Below are 17,376 nucleotides of genomic sequence, written 5' to 3' on the forward strand. Positions count from 1 at the left end.
GTGATTCTCAAATCTCAGCCCCCTGATTAACTAGGATTACAAGGGTGAGCTTGTGTCTGTAGTCTCAGCTACTCAGAAAGTATAACTAGAAGGACTGTGGTGAAGGAAAGGAGGACTCAGGCAAAAGCTTGACATGCTTCTTGGAGAAAAAAAAGTAAAGCCAAAAAGAAAAGGATCATTTTCTTCAGGTTGATCACTAGGATGAAATAAGTGGGTTAAAAAATTAAAAATACATTCTTAAAGCAACTCTTGATTTACTACTAAATTGCTCCCCCACCAAAAAAATCCCATACTATAAATAATGTAATTTGTGTTTCTTGTATTATGTACTATATAAATACTACATTATACTACCATACCATAACCATATTACTAGAATTTTAAACTTAAAGCACTAAGTCATCTCTCATTATTAGTGTATCTATTAACTTAATCTATAGCTAACTTAATCTATAGCTAAAAGTATATTTTAGATATCTCCACCACCTCTTTTTTAATTTTAATCTTCCAAATCATAAGTTCTTTTTATGATTCAGTGAGTCATGATTTTATGATTCATCAAATTATATGTCAAATCTATGAAAGAATGTTCCTGATATGCTTTTTTTATCACCAATAAATTGATGCTTTATTTAATCTAATTAAAAGGCTTCTTTTCTGTATTTTGAGTAGTTAGATGACTTAATTTCGCTGAGGAAAATTACGTTTTCTTACAGATGTCCCTGTCTTCTCCTGACCCATTGCATCTTTGGTGCATGGACAAAGGAGAAGCCTATGTCAAATTTAAAAATTTATTTGTAGGAGAGATTTGAAAGTGAGTTGAAGTCTTTACCTAAGGTGAAAAGGATGAAAAAGCAAGGATGGAAATAGGAGCTCATGACTACATGAAGCTTAGGATGTGATTAAAAATAGAATCTGAAGTTGGTGTGTGGAATGGATCCAGACTGTGACAAATAATGGAGAAGTTTAGGATCTTGAAAAGGAACTAATCTTATATTTCATGGCCCAGATGAAATTGCCCCTCATTTAGGACATTTATTTGTCACCTTCTCAATTCTTTCTTTTGCACATGGCTCCTGACATGGATGGTAGTCTTTCCTTATCACCTTGAAGCTTCATATGCTTTGTTCTCCCACAGGACCAGGCAAACCACTTTACCCAGCACAGGTATTCAACAAGTATTTCCTGCAAAGAGTTTGTATTAGTCCACAACTGTTTATATAAGTGATGAATATTCAGGTTATAAGTCATGACTAGGCAACTGTCTTCACTAAATGCCCAAAGTGAAATATTTACTGGAAGACTTTCTTATAGGTAGCTATAGGAATCTCAGTGTGTGTTCCTTGGGGTTTTTGTGGCATTGAGGTTTAAACTCAAGGCTTGCTTGTTTGCTAGGTGTGTACGCTATCATTTGAGCCTCTCCTCCAGGCATTTAATTCCACGTTGTTTTTTCTGAGTTTTTCTTCTTACTGTAAGAATACAGTTTGTTATATTTTCACAAATGGAGCACATTTCTAACTTACATCTGGATCAAGGAAAAAACTACTTGGAGCTAAGATTCCTACCTCTTGCTTCATGGTGACATTTTGACTGCTTGTTTTTGAGATGAGGAGGAAGAAATTCTCATCAATATTTGACATTTCTGCATTGTTCAGAAGTTTCTAGATATATAAAGGTCTTATACACACAAATCTCTTTATATTTGTTATGTATCTGATTAAAATGTGTTGAGATGGGCATTTTGGTGTGCAAGTGTAGTCAGAGCTAGTTGGGAAGCTGAGGTAAGAACATTTCTTTAGGAGCTCAAGGCCAGTCTGGACAAAATAGTAAGAACTTATCTTATTTTTTTTTCAATTTCTAGACTGGGACTTGAACTCTGACATCATTTTTTTGGGGGCCTGGTCGTGGGGCCTGAACTCTGGGCCTGGGCACTGTCCCCCAGCTCTTCAGCTCAAGGCCAGCACTCTACCTCCCCCCCCCCCCCCCCAGCCACAGCACCATTTCTGGCTTTTTTCTTTTTGCTTATGTGGTGCTGAGGAATTGAACCCAGGGCCTCAGGCATGCAAGGCAAGTGCTCTACCACTGAGCCACCTTCCCAGCCCCGGGACTTGAACTCTGTACCTGTCACTTTTGCTCATTGGCCAGCAGTCTATCACGTGGGCCATGCTTCTAACCCCATAAGACTTTATTTCAAAAAAAAGAAAAGGAGTGAGTGTTTTGGTTCACACCTATAATCTCAGCTATTTAGGAGGCATAGTAGGATCTGAGACTTACATGACTCTATTTGAAGAAAAAAAAACCCAACAAGAATATCTGAGAGTATGGATGAAGTGGTACAGTACTTGCCTAGCAAATTTGAGAACCTCAGCTCGAATCCTAGTATCACACACACACACACACACACACACACACAAAATTGGATTTTTTTTTAAATGCTGGGACTCAAATTTAGGGCCTTGCACATGCTAAGCACACACTCTACCACAGAATTATATATTGCTAGCCTTGTATTCTTCTTTATTTCTTTTTAGGAAAAGCACTAAATAATCCTAAAAGTCTTTCAACCAGGGAGTTGAAAAGATACGATAAAAAACACAAAGATGTTTGATGTTATTTTTTATGAAATGAAATATCAATTTCTTTGTCTACAGAAACAAAGTCTAGGGTAAAATTTTGGGATGTTTTTGTTTTTGTTTTCCTCTAATATGATGAACATATATTTTGGTTTGACCAGTAAAATCTCAGATGAGTAAGTTATAACACTAAATTACAATTTTTAGTTATTAGTATTAAGTAATTGAACAAAAAGGATACATTCCCATAAGTCAGGTTATGAGTACAATGCTTCTTGGTCAATGTCACCCTTTCCTTTATATGGTTTTTTTTTTAATGTTTTCTCAATTGCTTTTTGAAGTTGCCTGCTTTGTTAAACGGTACATTGTTGATTTAAAATCTGCTATATGAGCACTGTTTGCTTGTTGTACTTTGTTTTTGCAAACATTTCACAATCTTCGTGTCCTTGGAGGATGGCTTCTAGTGCACTTTTGGGGGAGGGGATATTATTGTTCTGAAGTTGGTTATGACTTTTTTAACCTCAGGCAAAATGAACCAATTTTGAGAATCTTGTAGTTCCAGTTTTTGTTATTTATGGACTACGGCTTTCTTCTCCCCAAATGGGTTGACAAACAAGGGAAACCATTTCTGTTGTTGGGAGAGCTCAGAGGAAGTGTAACCCAAACTATTATGTACATACCATGGAATGATCTTTACAGGGATTTGGAAAACAGATCCTTTGTGACTTGTACATCACAGGTAAGCACAAACCCACTCACAGCTGAAATGAGAGTTCTCAGAATCCAATGTTTACAGGCATTTGTCTAAGCATCTAATCAGAAAGGTGACTGAATGGCATGTTGAGATGGTGGGCAGATGTCTCCAGAGGGCCTATTGATATGCATACAGTGGACAAACAAAGGGTGAGTCTGGACGGTGGGGTTGTATTGGCAACTCATTCACTCACGTAAGAAGCAAGTAGAGTCAGCGCTTCGCATTTTCCTGATTTTGTAGGATATTTCACGTGTGCAAGAGTAGATCTAAAATATACATGTAGTTTGAAGAGAAAAATAGGAGACATATGACTGTATTCCTACCCAGTTTTGCAAGGCCAGTTAAAGAAGGCTTTTGAGATCAGTGTGCCCTACCCCCACCCCTACCCACTACCCCTAACCTTTTCTCTGACAGAAGTAACCAGTCTGATCTTGGCTTCTCAGTCCCATTGTTTTTCTTTCTAGTTTACACACACACACACACACACACACACACACACACACACACATGCACACACATGCACACACACGTACATATCTATTATGTTTTCATAAATGTCATAAATAGCATCATGTTGATTTATCCTTGTTACTTCTTCATTCTCTTCTCTTCTCTTCTTCCTTTTCCTTTTCCATCTCCTTTTCCTTTTCCTGTTCCCTTCCCTTCCTTTTTTGCTTTTTGACTCAAAACTCTTGGACTCTATAAATTTTTCTGCCACAGTTTATCAAGTAGCTGGCAGTATAGGTTTGTGCCACTGAGTGTTATTAACAACTTGTTCCTTTTCATTGGCATTCCAGTTATTTATGTTTATGTAGTGTTTTCATTGCGGTGTAGCATCCTATTATGTGAACTTTACAACTCTAGTTTGTTCACCCATTCTCTTGTCAGTGGACATTTGGGTGGTTTTTCAGTATAGGGTTACTACAACTACAAACACTAGTGCTGTGCACATTCTGCTTATGTCCTGATACACATGAGCAAGAATTTATGTAGGATCTATTGGAATGGGATTGCCAAATCTCTGTTACACTTGAATATCATTTAATGAATAATTTTAGTATATATATGGTCCACATAAATTTGTATTTTATCTGGCAGTCCTTCCAAGATCAATGATCTTTACCAAACTACAAACAGTTGGCCAACCAAAGGTGAGTGAGCACCTGGCCCTTTCTCTCTGTGCTAGAAATCCAGCTGTTTATGAGCAGATTAGTTTAGGAGGCTCAGGTGTTTGCTAACCAGTTGTGTGGGACTTTTTTTGGCTTAACCAAATTTTGTTGGTGTTGTTCCTGCCTTGTGCTGGAATTGGGGCTTGAAATTGGTTACGAGCTTTTCTGCCCAGGCTGGCTTTGAATCTTGGTCCTCAGATCTCAGACTCCTAAGTAGGTAGGATTACAGATGTAATCTTGGTGTTTCTCTTGGCTCAAAAAATATGTGTCATCTACTTTGACAGTCATATGTTAGATGTTGGAAATGTAAGAGTAAATGTAACAGATTAGCAGCTTTGTCATCTCTAGGTTTATGTTTTTAGGAAAGGCAGGGAAATGGAAGACAGAGGACAATGATAAATGGGCTATGGGAGCAATAGTACACTGGTGAATGCTTAATAACTTGCTCTGATAGGAAGGAAGAAGCCTTGATTTGTAGCTTTTGCTCACTTTGGTGGTGTAAATAGTCCCACCACAGCTGACTTCAAGCTATAGTTGTGACATCATTGAACACTGAGTTGGGAAGTAATGAATACAATTAGTTCTCAGGACAGTAGAAACTGGTGCTAGTACTCCACTGTATGGGATTTCTTACAAAAGACACACCTTCTTGAGTTCTGGACCTATTTCTAGTTGGTTTAGGGAAAGGGCCCCAGGAGACTTTAGCACTGATTTTTTTAATTGAATTTAGAAGGGATATAAATGCATTTTATTACGTCAGTAGTATTGGTTTGTAAATATTTTCACCATAGAATAAAAATATAAAAGCTTCTAATAGACAACAGAGTTGTAAATCATGACCATGCTGTGGGTTAGGGCTTTTGTGTATAACCTACCATCAGGAAATCTTTGAAGGCCTCTCCATTTATTGATTCTGTTCATTCATTCATGCTACAACATTGACTCTGCCCTCAGTTTGTGCCAGGCACTGCACTAGAGGCTGAGTCTCTGTGCCTATGAAGCATTCGATTTATAGGATATTCTGTCCAGTCTCTTTCCAGGTCTTTTTTACTTGGTTTACATTTGTGTTCTCAAGGTGACTTTCTTGGAATAATTGTCCCAAGAAGATTGCCCAGTGAACCTTTCTAGAGGTTTTTCTTGTTCTTGAGATTTCTAGTGCATCACAGAGTGGCAGGTATACTTTTCGGTCCACATCTGGATTCTCCTGATTGTGTATCATTCTGTCATGCTACCTACCATACTAGTCATCCTATCATACCATCTGTCTTTCCATCAGTTTTGAATTCTTATATACTACCAAATGTGCCAGTCACGGAGAGAATTTTCTAGCTTTTTATGTTTTCATTTATTTGCCATGGTCTTTTTTATTTTTTCTGTTGTGGGGCTTCAACTCTGTCCCTGGGCCCTGTCCCTCAGTTCAAGGCAGTGCTCTACCACTTGAACCACAGCACCACTTCCAATTTTCTGGTGGAGATAAGAGTTTCATGGACTTTCCTGTCCAGGCTGGCTTTGAACCATAATCCTCAGATCTCAGCCTCCTGAGTAGCTAGGATGACAGACATGAGCCACTGGCACCTGGCTTCCACATGGTCTTTTTTTTTTAATCATGTATATATTTGTATAAGCATATAAGTAACTGTTTATCCAAATGAGGTCTTACCATGTTGTCCAGACAGGTCTTGTACTTAGTATCCTTCTACTTTTGCCTCCCAAGTGCTGAGATTACAGTTATGCACCATCATGCCCAGCTTTATATATTTACATAATTTGTGTCTTCAAGCCCCTTTTATGCTTAAATTACTTAAAGGGAATACACAATTCATTATATAGTATGTATTATGCATTCTTACTGGGATATATCCTTCCAGTCTTTTAAAATATGTGTATGTGTGTGTGTGTGTACAGACAGACAGACAGACAAGAGACAGAGACAGAGAAGAGAGAGAATCTTTTATTTTTGAGAGTGTCTTGCTGTCTTTTTATGAAGCCTAGGCTGTCCTTGAACTTGTGATCCTCATCTTGTCCCTCAAGCCTTAAAGTTATAGATGTAGGCCACCATGCTACCTTCTTTGGCATTTTTCAAAGATATGATTTTGTTTTTATTTTTGTGCTAGTCCTGGGACTTGAACTCAGGGTCTAGGTGCTGTCCCTGAGCTTTTTTAAAAGCTCAAGGCTAGCACCCTATTACTTGAGCCACAGCTCCACTTTTGGCATTTTTGTGGTTAATTGGAGATAAGAGTCTCACAGACTTTCCTGACTGGACTGGCTTCAAATCACAATCCTCAGATCTCAGACTCCTGAACAGCTAGGATTACAGGCATGAGATATTAGTACATGACTCCAAAGATATGATTTTAAATGAGGGCATTTTCAAGTTAAACCACGGAGTGTTTAATGAACTACTTGTTGATGATACAGACCTCTTTAAAAGTCAGTTACCTTTACCATAAGCTAAAAGAAGGCAAGAATCAAATATGTAATTGTTTAGTTTTAGGTAGTGCAATCAAAATATATCTGAAGTAACTTGATTATGTGTATGCTATTTTCCTTTAGTTACTATTTAAAACTAAGAATCCAGTCTGTAACTCAGTTGGAATAAAGGAAATTGGAAGCTCTGAAAAATTTTGGAGGAAGATAGGGTCATCAAACCTCTGGCTGGCCTTTATTCTTGAGAGGATTGAGGTCTTCATAGGACTCACTAGCGACTCTAACTTCTTTTTCATAGAGGAGGAAATGGAAACATTAAGTTATATGCTTTCAGGGCACTGTGGCTCATGCCTATAATCCTAACTACTTGGGAGGCTCAAAGGGGATGGTTGATTGGCAGTTAGTAGGGGCAAAACAAACATTTGTAAGACCCCTCTTAACTAAAGAAGTTGGACATGTTGGTGTGTATTTGTCATTCTAGCAATATGGGAAGCTTAAATAGGAGAGTCAAGGTCCAGACCAACTCTGCAACTATGATATAAACAAGAGACCTTTTTAGAAAAATAACTGCAGCGCCGGGCGCTGGTGGCTCACGCCTGTAATCCTAGCTACTCAGGAGGCTGAGATCTGAGGATCACGGTTCAAAGCCAGCCCGGGCAGGAGAGACCGTGAGACTCCTATCTCCAATAAACCACCAGAAAACCGGAAGTGGCACTGTGGCTCAAATGGTAGAGTGCTCGCCTTGAGCTGAAGAGCTGAGGGACAGCGCCCAGGCCCAGAATTCAAGTCCCACGACCGACAAAAAAAAAAAAGAAAAAAGAAAAATAACTGCAGCAAAACATGGCTCATGTGGTAGAATGCTCGCCTAGCAAGTACAAGGTCTCAAATTCAAACCCCAGAAAAATAGTATACTCTCCTCCCACCCACTGCCGTCTCCTAACTGCTTTCCTATCCTATGCCCTTGTCACCACAATCTGCAGATTCCACTTACTGTTAAAAGTGCAAAAGTGGGGCTGGTAAGGTGGCTCAGTGGTAGAGTGCATGCCTTGCATGCATGAGGCCCTGGGTTCAATTCCTTAGCACCACATAAGCAGAAAAAGCCAGAAGTGGTGCTGTGGCTCAAGTGGTAGAGTGCTAGCCTTGAGCTGAAGAGCTGAGGGGCAGCACCCAGACCCAGAGTTCAGGGTCCATGACCGACCAAAAAACAAACGAACAAACACAAAAAACAAAACTTAGGTTAAAAAAATAAAGTGCAGAAAGTGAGATCTGATGACCTCAGTTCAAAGCCAGCCCAGGCAGGAAAGTCCGTTAGACTCTTATCAACAATTAACCAGGGAATGCTAGCCTTGAGAAGAGTCAGGGACAGTGCCAGACACCAAGTTCAAGTCCCATGACGGACAAAAAGAAAAAAAAAGTACAGAAAGATGGGCTGGAGATGTAGCTCAGTGGTACAGCCTCTTTGGGATGGTACATTTGCAGTGGTACACCATACATAGGAGAGGAGGCTGGGTTCCATCCCTAGCACATAAAAAAAAAAAAAAAGAATAAAAAGCACATATCCACACAAAGACTTTCACAGGCATGCTCATAGGAGCATTATTCATAACAGCCAAGAAGAAGAAAAATGCAAATGTCCATCAACAGTTAAAGGGATAAAGTGTGGCACATTCCTTTAATGGAATACTACTAGGCAGTAAAAAAAAGGATAATGGATAAATACCACAATATGGATGAATCATTTTTAAAAAACGGTTGAACTGAAAAACACAGATAAAAGAAATCACATAATATACTTCCATTTATCTTAAAATTAAAAATGCAAAACACTCTGTAACAACAGAAGGCAATCTGTGGGTACCTGAGTTTGGGAGTGGGTGAGGAGGAACTACAAAGGGGCAGAGGAAACTTGGAAGGGTATAGAAATGGTTTCAGAGCTGTAAACACATTAAAGTTATCAAATGGTCTACTTTAAATATGTGCAGCTTACTATGTCAATTATACCTCAGCAAAGCTGTTAAATTTGAGATCCCTCCCAAGTTTGAAGAATAAAATTTGAAGCACCAAACTAAAATTACTTCTTCAGATAACCAAGTTTCTATTCCAGTATCATAGTTTATCTGAAGAAAACATTACTATGAAAAATGCAAAGTCATAAAAATAAATAGAAATGACATTTTGGTCCCCCTGGTAATCATACCATTTCCTTATGTCTGTACAGTTGCTTTATATCATAATCTTCTTAGTGTTCTATTCCATTGTTTTTTTCCAACTAATAATAACCTGTTGTGTTTTCCTGAACTATTAGGCTGATCTTTTTAAAAAAATTTTTAAATAAGTTTTTATTGTGAAAATAATGTACAGAGAGGTTACAATCACATGAGCAAGGTAATGAGTACATTTCTTTTTTTTTCTTTTTTTATTGTGAGAATACCGTACAGAGGAGTTACAATTACATGGGCAAGATAACGAGTACATTTCTTATCAAGCATTGTTACTTCCTCGTTGTTTCCCCTTCCCATCCCTTCCCATACTCCCTCCACCCCCCACCCAAGTTGTTAAGTTCGTTTTTCGACATGACAACTTGTATAGGCTGATCTTTTACGTACAATATGGCCTATGCTGATGTGTGGACGTGGGTGGGTGTGTAGGAAGGTACACAGTATAAATTTGAACAAATGCTGTAATTTGCTTTGGGGATTTTGTAGTCAGGACTCAACATCAGCACTGGAAGCAAGTTGGAATTTTCTAGAAGCCTGTACCCTTTTCTCCAAGATGAACACCTTAAAAAAAAATGTGAATTGAGTAATTGAAATTTGCTACTTAGCTTTCCCACTCACCGTTAAGACAAAGGCTGTGGCACGCTCACAGTCTACACCACCCGGAGTGTCCTTCCATTCTGGTACTACACACTCATTTTCAACGCCAAGTTCTGCGTCCAGCCCCTCCCTCTTATTTTCAGGAGCTGGGGAGGCGCACACAGGTCTTCTCTTCTTCTTCTTCGTCTTCCTCGCACGGCGCCGAAGAAGGGCGAGAAAGACGCGACTCACAACTTTTCAGTTCCATTTTGAGAAAGGCTCACGTCGAACTCCGGAGACGCGCGGGCCGGCCGAGAGCGGCCGCCTCCTCCGCGGCCGGGGCGTGCGTCCCGAGCCCGGCGCGCTTCCGCGGGGGTGAGGGGGTGGGCTGGGGGGAGAGTCAGGTGGCCGCGGCGCGGGAGCCGGGGCGGCGCGGCGCGGCGGGGGCGCGAGCGGGCGGGGGCGCGCCTCCCTCCGGCCGGCGCGGGAGACGGCTCCGCGCACGCGAGTCCGCCGACCCCGGGCTCCGCGCCTCCCCGCCTCGCTCCCTCCCCTCCCTTCCCCTCCCCTCTCCCGCCAGGGGCCTCGTCACCCCCCCTACCCCCCATCCTTGCGCGCCTGCTCCTGTGGCTGTGGCCGCCGCCGCCGCAGCTACCGGAGGCGCAGGAGCCTCGCGATAGTGTTTGCACAGGCGGCGCGTGACGCCGCCGCCGCCTGTAACTGATGCAGAGGTTACCTCGCCGCCTCAGCCGCCACCCACCGCCCGCCGCCGCCAGCGCCGCCGCCGCCGCCGCCACCCGGGCGACGCCGGGGGCCGACGCACTGCAGAGGTGCCGGCAGGTTCCGCCCGCGGAAGTCTCCCCAGCGGCCGGCACAGCCCGCGCTCCGCCCGCGTCCCGGCTCCGGCTCCGGCTCCGACCCCGACCCCGGCGGGCGCCCCCTCGACGCCTCCGCCGCCGCCGCGCTCCCTCCCTCCGCCTCCTCCCCGGCGCGCCCGCCCGCTCTCTCGCGGCTCCCCCCTTCCCTCCTCCCCGGCCCCTCTCGCTCCCTCACCTCGGCCCTCCCCACGTCCCCTCTGCTCGGCTTCCTCCCCCATCCCCTTGACTCCCCCCGCCCAGCCCTCGCTCCCTCGCTCGCCCTCAGCGCGGCCCCCGCCATGACGGAGGCGGGTGCCCGTGCCGTTGCCGCCGCTGCCGTCGCAGGGGGGGAGTCGGGTTCCCAGAAAGTAGCTTGATGAGTGTCCAAAGTAGCAGTGGAAGTTTGGAGGGGCCGCCATCTTGGTCCCAGCTCTCCACGTCTCCAACCCCGGGCTCGGCGGCGGCGGCCAGGTCCCTGCTGAATCACACGCCGCCATCCGGGAGGCCCCGGGAAGGTAAGCGCCACGGCGCCGCTCCCGCTCGCGTTCCGGTTCCCGGGCCTGCGTCCCTTCCTCCTCCCTCCTTTCCGCGTCGCGACCCCGCGCCCCCGCGCCCCTCGCCCCTCGCCGGCCCCGACCCCGGCTGGCTGGGGGCGGCGGGGAGGGTGGCGCGGGGGACTCGAGGCCGCGGGCCCCGGGGAGGTGCTGCGCTCGCTGGCTTGGTGGATCACGGGTGGCGGAGGGGACGGACGATGGGTGCGCGCCGGTGGGGACCGGGCGAGGCGCACAGACGCGGGGGGCTCCCCCTCCGTGCTGCGAGGGTGGGTAGCCTTCCCTTCCCTCCCGGACTGAGCCCCCTTTCTCTCCATTTGTCACTCCGCTCAGCCCTCTTAACCTCCCGGCCTCTGGTCTCGGTTGGGCTCGGGCTCCAGTCGGAGCTCTCCTCTCCTCGCCGAGCCCCCTCCCCTTCCCCGCGCACTCCTCCCCCGGAGGCGGGCCTCGCGCGGCGAGGTGGGCTGCCGGGAACCCGGAGGATTGTACGGTAGCCCCGGTATTGCGGGGATCGCTGTCCTGGGAAAGGGATCTAGGCAGAATTGGTTCCCAGCGTGGCCCCCTAGCGCAATTCAAACGGCAGGCGGACTCGTGGGCTGGCTGTTGGAACCACCCCTCCAGATGGTGGCAACTTTCTCTCCTTCGCCATCGCCTCCTGTCCCTCCTGCGTGTCGGTGCGCGTTGTCTTCGCCGGTGCCAGTAGGCTGCTGCTGCTTCTTGTTCTTTGATGCGGTGGTGGGTTTTGTGGGAAATAGCTGCGGGAAGGTTTCTGCAAACATGCACCAGATCGATGACAATTGTTTTCTAAGTTTTCTGGCTGCTTGCAGGCAAGTGTGCCACCACCAGATGTAGCAGTTACACAGCTAGCTAGTGAGGCACCGGAGTGCTTTCGACTACAATTTCAACTTGGCTGTATTTAACTTTTAAGTATACGACAGAAAAAGGAATTTGGGAGAACACTCGGCTTACAGGGGAAGAAGAAATGTGCATTGGATCTCTTCTAACGCCCTTTTGTCTGAGAAAATGCGTCATGGTATTCATCAGCAGTTGGTACATGGGTTTTTCACTCCCAGTTGTCTTGAAAGATTATCTAGGCACGTTTCAGAAAAAACAAGACCAGAAAACGTGAGAAAGTCCAACAGTCTAGTGAATCTTTTGCTGAAATTTAGAGTTTCGATTTATGTAGGAATCGGTGGGATTCATTGGTTTTGAAAATAGTATGTTGGATGTGTACTATTCAGAGCCTGGCCAATTGTTAATCAAGTGTTTTGTGCCCTGAATCCAGTGGTTCAGGCAGAGCATTCTTTGTCATTTTGTTCCTGTGATCATGTGTGAAAGTGACAATAGGCTCAAAGATTGGCATGAATATCCTCTAGAAAATTCATGGAAAGGTTTGATTTATGGCATCCATTAACCACGCTAGCGTCATTGACAGACATTTCCCCTTTCATCCCACCCCCAACGCTGGAGGTTCCCTTATTAGAAGAAAACAGCTTATATGTTCAGTCACTCAGATTAAGTACATCTGATGAATTTTCTGCCACTTGAAAATTGCTGAATATTTTAAAATGTATTTTGTAAACAAATCAGTTGCTGCTGTTAGCATATTTTTACTTTTGTCCGTAGATTTAGTAAGATTTAGTCGTACCGTAGGTTATGAGTTAAGGGCCATTTTATTTTTTGAAAGACTATCCTTTCTGATCTTTCACATTCCTTTCTCAAGTATTTATTAAGCCCATCACTGTGAGTCAGACCTATCCTGGATACTGAGGAATTGAATTGTTCACCTCTTCACATTTGTTCAGTATTGAGAATTTGGGAGCCCCAAGTTCTAAATTGAGTTTTTCATAGCTTAAAAGCTTTGCTAATTAAACTTTGGATAATTAAACTTGACTCTTCAAATATCCAGAATTATTTTTCCAGCAGTTTTAGTTTACAATAGATTTTTTTTTTTTGTTAACTCGTAGTGGTGGTGTCTGTTAATTCATGAAATAATAGGACATGCTTTTATGGAAGTTTTACTTCACACAAGTTGCTTTTTTTAAAAGGTGGGGATGTTTTGGGGTGTGTGTGTGTGTGTGTATTGTATTGGGATGGAACTCAGCAAACACTAGGCCACTGAGCTACACTCACAGCTTCACACCAGTCCTTCTGTGTCCAAGTGGGATATTTCTTTTTGACCAAGCAGCATGTAAGCTAAAACCATGTTAATCCTCAAGGGGTATGTATTTTCAGGTTTGGAGTTGTATTCTCAGATTTCACTAATGCTAACAGGAATTGTACATAAGAAGCTCCAAGTATCAAACTAGAGGTGTTTCTAGTTGAGTGGAACCTCAGTTTTTATTTTAACAAGTGGTTATCACCTTTTATAGGTAGGTGTGTTAATATGTTGAAGTTGGAGAGATCCTTTGGCTTTAGGTAACTGCTAATAAGAACTTAATGTAATGAATATGGGAATCAAAGAACAGACCTAGTTTCTTGAAAAAAACTGAGGCAGTTTAAAATACAGTATAAAAAGCTTAAGTTTTAACATATATAAACGTTTATTATAAACTCCTCTTAAGCAAATTTAACATTGAAGATGAGTTAAAGATCTGCCTTGAAGTGTTAGTAAAAGTTTCTTTCTTTGAGCTTATTCAAGTTTTGACATACTTGAATAAAACAAGTCTGTGATTGTAGTTTTGATTGGTGAGGGGAGAGCTATGATGTGTTATTTATTTATATCTACTTACAGTGCTAGGAATTGACCTAAGCTCATTATTTTATTTATTTATTTTTTGCTGGTCGTGAGTCTTGAATTCAGGGCTTGGGCTCTGTCCCTGAGCCTTTCTGTGCTCAAGGCTAACACTCTACCACTTGAGTCACAGTGCCACTTCCAGCCTTTTCTGTTTATGGTACTGAGGAATGGAACCCAGGGTTTCATGCATGCTAGGCAAGCACTCTACCACTAGCCACATTCCCAGCCCCTGAGCCCATTATTTTTAATGTTGTATATTTTGGTTTGGCTCTCTTCCTCCCTTTGTTGCTTAATTGCTATGATCATATTTATAATTTGATTTGCAAATAAAATATGGCTTTAAATATGAGATTTAGGAATCTATTAGAATGTAGGAATTTATATGGTAAATATAGTACCATATGATAAATATAGTACCCAGTACTCTGGGCTCCTAGGCTTCTTCTTTATTAACCTTGAAGTTTTAGAGGACCTTGGCAGTATAGCTTGAGTGTTTCTGTTGGATCTTGTGAACCTCTAATCTCCACACCATTTGCCTTCTATAGTCCTATATTAAGGGGTGGGGGGAGCTAAGTTTTCTGGTAAGGTTAGTTTTACTCTGTTGAAGTCTAGGAACTTAGCGTCACATTAGCTAGATAAGCAGTGGATTTGTTTCTTTTTATTTTTTCTTTTGCATGTTAGTATATGGGCACTTTCTGAATGGGGTATTCTTCTAATTGATTACACAAATCACTTGCACTTTCTTCCCAGTTTCATCTTGTCAGTTATAAATGCTTGTTTTTACCTTTCTGTAAATAGTGGAAATATTTTATTCCAAAAGATGGCATCACAGTACAACTAAACTATTGCTGTCTGTTCCCATACTTGAGAACTTCATTCCTTAGATGAAGTGTTTGACTTATGATTGCGTGCCTGTAGGGAGATGTTGAAAGTAAAAATGCCCCAGATCCTCCTGCAAGTCTCTAATTTCTTGAATCACTAGATAGAGAAGGACTGGATTGTGTGTTTTAAGAATTCTAGCACATGAGTGGAGTAACATTTTCAGGACAAAGGTCTGGGAAATCAGTTCATGAGAAATAGGGTGTAAGTTTTAACCATTTTGGTCTCAGAACCCTCATTAATATTGAGGACCCCCAAGAGATTTTGTATATGTTGGTTGTATTTATTCATTTTTGCTATATTAGAAATTGAGAATTTTGCAGAGCATTGTGACTCATGTCTAAAATCCAAGCTACTCTCTGGAGATGGGGATTGGGAGGATAATCCTTAAAGACCAGCCTGGGGTTTGGGGGTGGGGGGAAGGAGAAAGAACATTTCAGCAAATAAGCCTTTTAATTCCAGCTGCTCTGGAGGCATAGGTGTGAGGATGGTGATGCTGCAAGACTGGTTGAAAAATAAGTCAAGCAAAAAGTACTGGGGCATAGCTCAAGTGGTAGAGCACCTGTTTAGCAAGGACAAGACCTTGAGTTCCATCCTTGGTACCAACAAAATGAAAAAAATATTTTGAAAGCATTATAAAAGTAATAAGCTGATCATATTTCAATAACATTTTTATGAGAGTATGTTCCGAAACAAAAGTTTAGTGCAATTGGTGTAATTAGTTGTATTTTTTTTTTTTTTTTTTTTTTTTTTGGGTCCGGTCGTGGGGCCTGAACTCTGGGCCTGGGCGCTGTCCCTCAGCTCTTCAGCTCAAGGCTAGCGCTCTACCACTTGAGCCACAGCGCCACTTCCGGCTTTTTTTTTCTTTTTGCTTATGTGGTGCTGAGGAATCGAACCCAGGGCCTCATGCATGCAAGGCAAGCGCTCTACCACTGAGCCACCTTCCCAGCCCCAATTAGTTGTATTTTATATTATTGGAAATCATTCTTAATATTGGTTTATGAGAAGAAGGCAGGATTTTGTTTCTATTTCCATTCTATCATTATATAAACACACACACTATGAATACACACATATTCCTGGAGTTTAAATTCAATGCCACATGCTTTCTTAGCAACTGCTTTACCACTTGAGTCATACCCCCAACTCTTTAATTATTTTCTGTGTGGGGTCTCTAGATTTTTGCCCAGTTGGCTTGGGACTTCAGGCTTCATCCTGAATACCTGGGGTTACAGGTGTGCAACTATCGTGCCCAGCTTGTTTGTTGAAGTGGATGTTTCTCTAACTTTTTAACTGGGCGGGCCTTGAACCATGACCCCCCTGGAGTAGCTGGGATTACAAGAGTAAGGCCACCTCGTTCAGACTATTATTAGTGATGTATTTTGATTGAATGAAATACATAAATGATACCTCATATGAAGGAGATAATGGAGTTTTAAAGGCAGTAGTAGATAACAGCCTTTTCAGATACTGTCCAAAAAGTCAACAAGTGGCAGTGTTTTTAGAACAGGTTACTTGCCATATGGAACTACTTTGTTCTTGAAAAGTGTCTCTAGGAATAACAAGAATCCTATGGACCATATATTTAGCCTATGGAAGAGACCAAATGTTGAGAGACACTGATGGTCTTCAGATAAGCATAAATAGAAGACAGTAGACTGATTGTTTTAGGAAGCAGACAAGCAGGTGAATTAGGGATGTAGATTGAGTTTAGTATAGTGTTTTGAAAAGAATGTAAGAACTGTATAGACCTGTCCAGCAATAAAAAGTATTTAGCTGTAAGAATTTAAAGTACATTATAGAGAGAATTTTGAGGGAAAGTGGACTTGGATTCCGTGAATTCATATATTGGAATGATTGGATTGAGCGACTTTAAACTTCCATCTAGTTTAAAAATGTAAATATTCTATGATTCCTTTGAAATCTCTGAATATTGTTAAACTGTATACTTGTATATCTATTAGCATTTTTGGATATTTTGTCAAGTCAATAGTTTGACACTGTTGTAGACTTTATGCATTCTTATTGTGCTTTTCAACTCTGAGGATTCTTCTGTATTTTTTGGAGTTGATGAGATCAATCTTCCTGAAATGTTGCTAAATTCCCTGTGAAATATAATAAGTTTTGAGAACATTTCAGGGAATCAAAGGCTGTTTTTATGGTACAGTTTATTGGAGTGATGTGAGTACAGCATTTTGGAATACTGTGGAAGGGGTCTAATTTTCAATTTTGAAAGAGAAGCTATCAACATGGTCTATGTAGTCTTTTATTTGTAATTGCTTATGATTTTGAAAGTAATATGCTTGAGATGTTCTGTTTTAAAGCTAGAGTCCAAAAAACAGAAACATAAAGGGACAGTGTATAAGTTTATCTCTTGAGTTAAACATGTACATTAAGATGGACGCTAGTGGCTCACGCCTGTAATCCTAGCTATTCAGGAGGCAGAGATCTGAGGATCACTGGTTGAAGCCAGCCTAGGCAGGACAATCCATGAGACTCTCAATCTCTAATAAACTACTCTGAAAAAGCTGGAAGTGGCGCTTTGATATAAGTGGTAGAGTGCTATCCTTTAGCAAAGAAGCTCAGGGATCAAGCCCTGGCTGAGTTCAAACCTTAGGACCGCCCTTCCTTCTC

General features: G+C 42.4%; 1 protein-coding gene across 2 annotated transcripts in view; it reads left to right on the forward strand.

Moving 5' to 3' along the window:
• Positions 1-10,822: 10,822 nt before the first annotated feature.
• Positions 10,823-17,376, forward strand: part of Tlk1 (tousled like kinase 1) — a 116,769-nt gene continuing 110,215 nt past the window's right edge. Inside the window, exon 1 of one of the 2 annotated variants that reach the window (XM_042694050.1) lies at positions 10,823-11,090. In XM_042694050.1, the coding sequence (XP_042549984.1) occupies positions 10,952-11,090 (139 nt within the window). In that variant the 5' untranslated portion in view covers positions 10,823-10,951. The remainder of the gene's footprint in view (positions 11,091-17,376) is intronic. The other variant, XM_042694052.1, reaches the window with a different exon arrangement.

The sequence above is a fragment of the Dipodomys spectabilis genome, unplaced genomic scaffold (genome assembly GCF_019054845.1).
Source record: "Dipodomys spectabilis isolate Male_0828 unplaced genomic scaffold, ASM1905484v1 ptg000174l, whole genome shotgun sequence".
NCBI classification, from domain to species: Eukaryota; Metazoa; Chordata; class Mammalia; order Rodentia; family Heteromyidae; genus Dipodomys; species Dipodomys spectabilis.